The sequence below is a fragment of the Dendrobates tinctorius genome, unplaced genomic scaffold (genome assembly GCF_039654945.1).
Source record: "Dendrobates tinctorius isolate UK_male_01 unplaced genomic scaffold, ASM3965494v1 ptg000250l, whole genome shotgun sequence".
NCBI lineage: Eukaryota > Metazoa > Chordata > Amphibia > Anura > Dendrobatidae > Dendrobates > Dendrobates tinctorius.
The window spans coordinates 16,126,993-16,137,073 of record NW_027361917.1 but is presented as its reverse complement, the minus strand read 5'-3'; the positions used below and the strand labels follow the sequence as shown (position 1 = coordinate 16,137,073).

The following is a 10,081-nucleotide window of genomic DNA, read 5'->3' as shown; positions in this document are numbered from 1 at the left end:
ATGACTTGTATTAAGATGATCGACATAAAGGGTTTGGTCACTACGTTTTTATTGATGACGGCTGCGACCACTATAGGAATGACGAAGCTGCTGTGTCCCGGTAACAACGGGGTGCTAGGAGTCGCACCCCCACCGATGAAAATAACGGCCAAACTTTAAGTATAAAAGTTTTTTCCAACTGATAAAATGTATTCCAAAATAGGCTCAAAAATAATATTAGAAAGATGCTACTGCACAGGTGCGACCACCGTTTTGATGAATTTTTTTTTTTCTCAACAGCACTATATGTCTAAATAAAATAACTACATGCATATTATCCACCGTATCATGCTACAGCACAGGTGCCTGACTGATGAATGTGAATTATTTTTTTTTCCAAACCCTATTATATTCAGTATGTAAACTAGGGGGCAGGTCAGTGAGGGATCAGTGACCTGTCAGCAGGCTGCATTATGAATACCTAACCAGAGCACCACATGAAGACCCCCACAGGCCGCCCCGGAGCACGAGCATATCATTAAAGGGAATCTGTCACCCCATTTGTGAGATATCATATAATGATATCATTCAATTATGTGTCACATAAGGATTCTCTTAGTACTTTTGCTTCCCCCTGACCCCGCACCTTTCATGCATTAATACCTTTTTTATATTCGTTCAGACGTATGCAAACTGCCGCAGTCCGGTCCGCTGGGCGGGGCTTATTCACCTGCTCCCCCCCCCCTCCCTGTCCTGCTCTATGCATTTCTTCTTGCATAGAGCAAGACAGGGAGGGGGGAGCAGGTGAATAAACTGAATACACTGATAACTGAATAAAACACACACAAACCACAAGACAAAGTCATCAAATATTCTGGAATTTACTTATAAAGTTTACAATATTGTTCTTTACAAAAATCAATAGATAAAAAGGGTCTGTGTGTAACGATGGCATCTCCCAGCAGCTCTTCCTTTATCTTCTCTTCAAGTTCTATAAAAGAAAAAGAGAAACAAAGAGCAGGTTATTCTAGCTCTTAGATACACCTTTATGCATACACTATAGGGGATGTAACATATTAATGTGCAACCCTATTAAATATGGTAAATTAGAAGTTATTGAAGGGGGTCACTAGCCCAGGATCTCGTTCCATCAGCCACAGTGGCCCTCACTGTGGTGACCTCAAGTGCAGACATTATCACAATATGCATAGGGTCAAAATATTAAAGGGATTGTCTATGATACTACAACCTCTTAGCAGAAACTGTTCACAAGGGACCTGAGAGTGGAAACATTCTTTCTAATTTGATATATTGCAGATAGAAACAAAGCATACTGGTAGCAATTAGTGATGAGCGAGCTTGCTCGGATAAGGCGTTATCTGAGTACGCTCGTGTCCTAATTGAGTATTTTCGGAGTGCAAGACAAAAAGCTTGAGTCACAATGTCTGAATGTCTCGCGGCTGTTCAACTGCCACAAAACATGCATGGATTTCCTGTTTGTCAGGCTATGTGCACACGGTGTGGATTCTGCTGCGGATCCGCAGCGGATTTGGTCGTGTGGATCCACAGAACTGCAGGTGATGTACAGTACCATTCTAGCCTATGGAAAATTGAAACCGCTGTGCAGACGGTCCAGATTTTTCCGCGCGGTTTTTCCTGCGGTTTCAAATCCGCAGAAAAAATTGACATGTCATTCTTTTCTGCAGAGGTTTGCCATCTCCTCCATTGTGGAGGTGATAAACCGCAGGGCAAAACCGGAGGGTAATCCGCAGGTCTTTTGACCTGCGGATTGTTCAAAATCCACGCGGAAAAATCCGCGGGTGAATCCGCACTGTGTGCACATAGCCTCAGGCAGTCCCTGCATGTGTTGTTGCTGTCGAACAGCCGCGAGACATGCAGCTGCAGCGACTTGAGCAGTTTTTTTTTGGAGCACACCAAAAATAATCGTTTAGGACACGAGCGTGCTTATCTGTATACGCTCACTCATCACTAGTAGTAATCAACGGCTTTCCAACACATTTTTCCGTTATAAAAAAAGTCCTAATTTTTGTCACTGCATATGTACACTAAAAATTTTGATTTTTTTTCTCCTCTTGCCAATTATTAAAATAGAAATAGTGATTGACAGTGGCATTTAAGAGTTAAACAGCCGCGTTGTTAGAGGCAGCATCAGCTATGTAATATAGTCGACATCTGTCCCGTGTGGAGCGGAATCTGCCTCTGAGTCCGCTCCCAGGTCCCTGACATTCTCCATGACATTTATACATCCTTCATGTATTATTTTTTTTTTTTTTTTTATATAGCGCTAACATATTCCGCAGCGCTTTACAGTTTTGCACATATTTTCATCACTGTCCCTCATGGGGCTCACAATCTAAATTCCCTATCAGTATGTCTTTGGAGTGTGGGAGGAAACCGGAGTGCCCGGAGGAAACCCACGCAAACACAGGGAGAACATACAAACTCCATGCAGATGTTGTCCTTGGTGGGATTCGAACCCAAGACTCCAGCGCTGCAAGGCTGCAGCGCTAACCACTGAGCCACCGTGCTGCCCATGTAGTGTGAAGGGGTTAATAGAGCTGAACTGTAATTCCAGACGCAATCCACGGTCAGTCATGGTGTTTTTGAATGAAAGCAGTTACATTTTTCCAGTTTTGGACAACCCCCTTAAATCTAAGCCTTCATTTACCTATATTTGAGAGATCTGAGTTCAAAATCCAGATCTCTGCCAATAAGCGGATTTCTGTGGGTCCAAACAAATGGGCACACGGTATCGTGCAATAGTTTTAGTCAGGTGTGCTGTATAACTCCTCGTGTCTTGTTACTGTGCTTAGTCTCGCCATGTGCAAGATCTGTGAGATGAAACTGCCTTCTATAACCTCCCCCTTGTAGCAGTGTTCGGCTGTTCCTCACCCAGTTGTAAGCCTCCTACACAGATGTTTCTGTTTATAACCTATATATAAGGGCTTATGCAGACATCCGGGAAACACGTTCAGAGCACAGATTGGCCGCGGGTCTCCCGACCTGAGCATGACAGCCTTATAGAAATATACGAAGGTGCCACGCTTAAGATGATGATAATCCAGATCTGGTTCATGCTCGGACCATGTTGCACGGATGTCTCCATGAGCCCTAAAAATGGTGATCATTATCACCCGCTTGGTATAATTGGTTACTCACCCCCCCGAATACAATACTGGAACAAGCATGACTGTGTACAAGTATGTCTAGTCTAGAAGAATTTATGCTGTTTTGAAGCCACGCAGCCACACCAAATATTGATTTGGTTTAGATATCTATTTTCTTCACTTTGCGGTTTGGTAATTGATAAAAAAAATAAACCACCACCACTGCTATAAGCATTCTTGCTTGGCAGTAATTTTCCATACCTGCCTAAAACTTTTGCACAGTATTATACATGTGGTTATCAGTGGCACAGTTAGAGAGCCCCTCTATAGTTACAGGTGGCACAGTTACAGAGCCCCTCTGTGGTTACAGGTGGCACAGTTACAGAGCCCCTCTGTGGTTACAGGTGGCACAGTTACAGAGCCCCTCTGTGGTTACAGGTGGCACAGTTACAGAGCCCCTCTGTGGATACAGGTGGCACAGTTACAGAGCCCCTCTGTGGATACAGGTGGCACAGTTACAGAGCCCCTCTGTGGTTACAGGTGGCACAGTTACAGAGCCCCTCTGTGGTTACAGGTGGCACAGTTACAGAGCCCCTCTGTGGTTACAGGTGGCACAGTTACAGAGCCCCTCTGTGGTTACAGGTGGCACAGTTACAGAGCCCCTCTGTGGTTACAGGTGGCACAGTTACAGAGCCCCTCTGTGGTTACAGGTGGCACAGTTACAGAGCCCCTCTGTGGTTACAGGTGGCACAGTTACAGAGCCCCTCTGTGGTTACAGGTGGCACAGTTACAGAGCCCCTCTGTGGTTACAGGTGGCACAGTTACAGAGCCCCTCTGTGGTTACAGGTGGCACAGTTACAGAGCCCCTCTGTGGTTACAGGTGGCACAGTTACAGAGCCCCTCTGTGGTTACAGGTGGCACAGTTACAGAGCCCCTCTGTGGTTACAGGTGGCACAGTTACAGAGCCCCTCTGTGGTTACAGGTGGCACAGTTACAGAGCCCCTCTGTGGTTACAGGTGGCACAGTTACAGAGCCCCTCTGTGGTTACAGGTGGCACAGTTACAGAGCCCCTCTGTGGTTACAGGTGGCACAGTTACAGAGCCCCTCTGTGGTTACAGGTGGCACAGTTACAGAGCCCCTCTGTGGTTACAGGTGGCACAGTTACAGAGCCCCTCTGTGGTTACAGGTGGCACAGTTACAGAGCCCCTCTGTGGTTACAGGTGGCACAGTTACAGAGCCCCTCTGTGGTTACAGGTGGCACAGTTACAGAGCCCCTCTGTGGTTACAGGTGGCACAGTTACAGAGCCCCTCTGTGGTTACAGGTGGCACAGTTACAGAGCCCCTCTGTGGTTACAGGTGGCACAGTTACAGAGCCCCTCTGTGGTTACAGGTGGCACAGTTACAGAGCCCCTCTGTGGTTACAGGTGGTACAGTTACAGAGCCCCTCTGTGGTTACAGGTGGCAAAGTTAGAGACCCCCTCCCTGCAGCTCGGGCTCTATGACACCTCAGTCACTGAGACCCTGGAATGTAAGAGTGGACCTACTGGAGACATGTGTCGTGTACAATATGGTTTCCTTGGCAGAATAATCCTTCGTTTCTCTCCATGGAGTAAGTGTGGATGTTATTGTTCGGTGGTGGTTCTGGGGGCCAATAAAATGGTGCTGAGCGTGATCACCATCATAGTCTATGCAGTTGTGCTGATACACTGTTGCAGTGATAAGTCTCCATTAGAGTTTTGTACATTTTGAATTTTGCAACTTTATTTCTTGGCGTGAGCTCCAGTGACTGCACAGTGTGTAGTAGTGAGCGGCGGCAGTGAGCGGGGTGCGCTCGGTAATACCTGCTGTCAGTCACACGGGCTGGAGGCAGGGGCAGCAGTCCAGGGCTCCGGCACTAGGACAGATCCAGCCTCTTCTGGGTCTCCACCAGTTTGTCGTGCAGCCTCTTCCTTCTCCAGTCCAGATACTTCCTGCGCTGCCTGTTCGCCTGCCAACCGACAAGGACCCCAGCGGCAAAGCTGAGCAGCACTGCCACGTACAGCCCGCGCTCCGACACCTCGGCCATACCGTCCCCGCTCCTGGTCTAGTGACGTCACATGGCCTGAAGGTCACGGTCGCAGTTCAACTTCTCAGCAGTCACAGGCGTCTCCCTCTGCTGTCCGCTAGAGAGCGCGCTGCCTCCTCGGTCATACACTGCGGCCATGTTGTCGGAGCCTTTCACTTCACTCTGATGTCTAGGGCTTTCCTATCATTATTTGGAGGGCAGCTCTGGCATCGTAGTCGTCATTTGTCTGTGGTGTGTGAGGATAACTAGTTTATGTTTTTCTTTGCTCTGTGCACAGCCACAACCTGCTGCCTAACCCTGAAGAAAAAAACTACCGTGTTTAGTACAGACAGTGTCGGACTGGGGTGCCAGGGGCCCGACAGTAACATTGACTTTGAGGGCCCATTTTTCACCTGCATACAAATATTACACTCCCCTCATTCACAAATTTACCTCTATCACAATGTAGTAATAAATTGAGTAGTTTGGTTAATGAATGACGAGATGCTTTTTTCTGTACAGAGTGAACCAAGTGAATTATGGCAAGTACTACCCAAAAAAGTAAGGTTGGGGGCCTAGATCTGCACAGGGGCCCACTGGGGGATTCCCCTGTTCCCCTATGGGCCAGTCCGAGCCCGAGTACAGATGAGCAGACCAATTTACAGGACTCAGGTCCAGGTCAGTGGTACCTGGCAGCAGGAAGGGAGTCCCACAACTCTCTGACCTTCTGGCATCCCTGGCGCGGACTTTGATCTGTGAGGGCTGGCACGATTTTCATCTTTGGGTCACGTTTCACAGACGACGTTCCGCCAGCCCTGGATAATCAAAAGCCACTCTGGGAATGGTGGAAGGTTAGAGATTCATGGCCTCCTGTCCAGCCGCCAGGTACCACTCACCTGGACCCCAGGGTGCCACGGATCTATCCGCTCGTCCCTTGTGAATAAACTGGCACTATTCTCGTACACTGAATCGGTATCCCGAGCAGATCTGACGTCAGGCAAAGTCGCCAAAGAGGAAATTCCATTCTCCCATTAATTGAATGTCCCTTATTGTATTCTGGGGTCTGTCCAGGGTGTAATAAATGTAAGATGTAGGAAATAAAATACTTGTACTCACCTCACCGTCACCTGTCTGGTACTCACTGCATCTCATCACCGTCACAACCGCTAAGTCCTTGGGCCTCCTCACACTAGGTTGGGACGTTTCTGTACAACAGCCGGTAAAGTCACAATACCACGATGTCACAATGCGTGCCGTGACTTTGTGTGGTTTCGGCACTCACCGGCGGTGATAGAATCAAAGAATAGAATCAATCATAGAATCGTAGAGTTGGAAGGGACCTCCTGGGCCATCTGGTCCAACCCCCTGCTCAAAGCAGGATTCGTTAAATCATCCCAGACAGATGTCTGTCCAGCCTCTGTTTGAAGACTTCTATTGAAGGAGAACTCACCACTTCTCATGGCAGCCTGTTCCACTCATTGATCACTCTGTCAAAAAGTTTTTTCTAATATCTAATCTGTGTCTCCTCCCATTCAGTTTCATCCCATTGCTTCTAGTCTTTCCTTGTGCAAATGAGAATAACGATGATCCCTCTACAATGTGACAGTCCTTTAGATATTTGTAGACAGCTATTAAGTCTCCTCTCAGTCTTCTCTTCTGCAAGCTAAACATTCCCAAATCCTGCAACCTTTCCTCATAAGACAGGGTTTGCAGACCGGTCACCATTCTGGTCGCTCTTTTCTGAACTTGCACCAGTTTGTTGATGTCTTTTTTAAAATGTGGCGCCCAAAACTGGACACAGTATTCCAGATGAGGTCTGACCAAAGAGGAGTAGAGGGCAATATTGACTTCACGTGATCTAGACTGCATGCTTCTGTTTATACATCCTAGAATTGCATTTGCCTTTTTTGCTGCTGCATCACACTGTTGACTCATATTCAGTCTGTGATCTATTAATATACCCAAGTCTTTTTCACATGTGCTGTTGCTTAGCCCTATTTCTCCCTCTTTGTATATGTTTTTTTCATTTTTATTGCCAAGATGTAGTACTTTGCATTTTTCCCTGTTAAAAACCATTCTGTTAGTTGCTGCCCACTTCTCCAGTTTATTTATATCTTTTTGAATCCTCTCTCTCTCTTCTCTAGTATTAGCTATCCCTCCTAGCTTTGTGTCATCAGCAAATTTAATCAGTTTACCCTCAATTCCTTCATCTAAATCGTTGATAAAGATGTTGAACAATACAGGGCCCAGGACAGAGCCCTGTGGTACCCCACTTGAGACAATCTTCCAACTGGATGTGCAGCCATTTAGAACCATTCTTTGGGTCCGATCACTAAGCCAGTTATGAATCCATCTAACAGTTGCCTTGTCCATTCCATACTTAGCCATTTTCTCAATAAGGATTGTGTGAGATACTTTGACAAATGCTTTGCTGAAGTCAAGATATACTATATCTACAGCATTTCCCTGATCCACCTAATCAGTGATTCTGTCATAGAAGGAAATTAAGTTAGTCTAACATGACTTATTAGTTACAAACCCATGCTGACTCTGTTTAATCACTTCATTCTTGTCCAGGTACTTACATACATATTGTTTAATAATTTGTTCAAAGATCTTTCCTGGTATAGAAGTCAAACTCACTGGCCTATTGTTCCCTGGGTCCACCTTCTTCCCCTTTTTGAAGATAGGAACAACATTTGCTCTTCTCCAGTCTTCTGGGACTTCTCCTGTTCTCCAAGAATTTTCAAAGATTATGGAGAGGGGTTCAAAAATTTCTTCTGCTATCTCCTTCAGTACTCTGGGGTGTAATTCATCTGGACCTGGAGACTTGAATTCATTTAGGCTAGCTAAGTGTTTCCTCACTAACTTTCTGTTTATAGATATCCTGGATTCTTCTATTCCCTTAATAGGACAGTGAAGAACCATTGATGTTACATTTCCTTTCTGGGAGAAAACAGATGCAAAATAGGAATTTAAAAGTTCGGCCTTCTCAACATCCTGTCTTACCATTTCATCATTTTCATCCTGTAAAAATCCTATAGCATCTTTGACTTTTCTTTTACTTTTGACATATCCCCAAAATCCTTTATTATTGCTTTTGACATCTCTTGCAAGCCTCAATTCATTGTCAGCTTTAGTTAATCTGATTTGTGCCCTGCAATTTCTGCAGACAGCATTATATTCTTCTTTAGATATGCCTCCCTCTTTCCATTTTATAAACATTTCTTTCTTCCTTTTTAGCATGTGCTTAAGTTCTGTGTTCATCCATCCTGGTTTCCTTAAACGCTTCCTATTCTTCCCTCTTTTCGGAATTGTTAACGATTGTGCTTTGAGAATTTCATTTTTCAAGATTTCCCATCCTTCCTGGACATTTTTGTCCTTAAGGATATCCAGCCATTGGATCCCTCCAATTCTCTTTCTGAATCCCTTAAAATCTGCCTTTCTGAAATCTAACTTTGACGTCTGAGTCTTCACAGGTCTTCCTCCTCTAGTTATCCAAAATTCTAAAATAGCATGGTCGTTACCTCCTAGGGTCCCAGCCACTTTTACCTCCTCAACCATTTCCTCCCTGTTTTTAAGGATTAGATCCAAGGTAGCAGTTCCCCTTGTTTTCTCCCCTACCTTTTGGAAGATAAAGAAAAAACACAAAAATTGAGCTTGGTTTGAGATAATACACATGCAGCGTATAAATGCATGTTGACATTGGCCATAAAACATAAAACCTGCAAAAGACAAAGTGAGCAAAAACCCTGCTGTAACTAAATAAGTAAAAGCAAAAGTGCATCTAAGCACAATTTTTGTGTTTTTTCTTTGTATTTTTTGCATTCTGTGCAAGCTGGGGTGTGGCCTCCCTCTCCTGAGCTGGAAATTGTATATAAGGCTTCCCCAGACTGGTGTCTACTGTTTGGGACCCAGTCCTTTTGTCTGCCCTTGTTCACACATTGAGGTCAACTTTGACACAAAGCAAGGTTTTTAATATTAGACAGTGTAGGACTATCCCGAACAGAGTTACCTTGTCGTGGTGGGTTGGCTTTCATGCTACTTTTGATCATAAACAGTATTACTAAAAACTCTGTATTATTTAGAGTCACTTTTGCTTTTACTTATTTAGTTACAGCAGGGTTTTTGCTCACTTTGTCTTTTGCAGGTTTTATGTTTTATGGCCAATGTCAACATGCATTTATACGCTGCATGTGTATTATCTCAAACCAAGCTCAATTTTTGTGTTTTTTCTTTGTATTTTTTGCATTCTGTGCAAGCTGGGGTGTGGCCTCCCTCTCCTGAGCTGGAAATTGTATATAAGGCTTCCCCAGACTGGTGTCTACTGTTTGGGACCCAGTCCTTTTGTCTGCCCTTGTTCACACATTGAGGTCAACTTTGACACAAAGCAAGGTTTTTAATATTAGACAGTGTAGGACTATCCCGAACAGAGTTACCTTGTCGTGGTGGGATGGCTTTCATGCTACTTTTGATCAAAAACAGTATTACTAAAAACTCTGTATTATTTAGATGCACTTTTGCTTTTACTTATTTAGTTACAGCAGGGTTTTTGCTCACTTTGTCTTTTGCAGGTTTTATCTTTTGGAAGATAAAGTTGTCAGCAAGAGAGGATAAGAATTTCCTTGACCTGTTAGTTTTGCCTGAGAGAGATTCCCAACAAATGTCAGGATAGTTTAAATCTCCCATGATCCCATGACAACCATGTCATATTTTTTGGAGAACTTGGCCATTTGATGCATAAAGAGTTCATCCATGTCTTCAGCTTGCACAGGCGGCCTGTAGTAAATGCCTACAATGGTGTCCTTTCCATTGTTCTGTCCTTGTATTCTTACCCAAACAGTTTCCACAGAACTCCCAGCCTCTGAAGCTTCAATCTCTGTGCAGATATACGCGTTTCTAACATACAATGCGACACCTCCTCCTCGTT

The 10,081-nt window shown here is 44.8% G+C and overlaps 1 protein-coding gene across 1 annotated transcript; it reads right to left on the bottom strand.

Annotated features, from left to right (window-relative positions):
• Window positions 1-844: 844 nt before the first annotated feature.
• MTLN (mitoregulin) lies at window positions 845-5,273 on the bottom strand. Its single transcript, XM_073557493.1, has 2 exons — window positions 4,949-5,273; window positions 845-970 (listed from the first exon to the last, which is right to left on the bottom strand). The coding sequence occupies exon 1, from the start codon at window positions 5,170-5,172 to the stop codon at window positions 5,002-5,004; it is 171 nt and encodes a 56-aa protein (XP_073413594.1). The 5' UTR covers window positions 5,173-5,273; the 3' UTR covers window positions 845-970; window positions 4,949-5,001.
• Window positions 5,274-10,081: the final 4,808 nt, after the last annotated feature.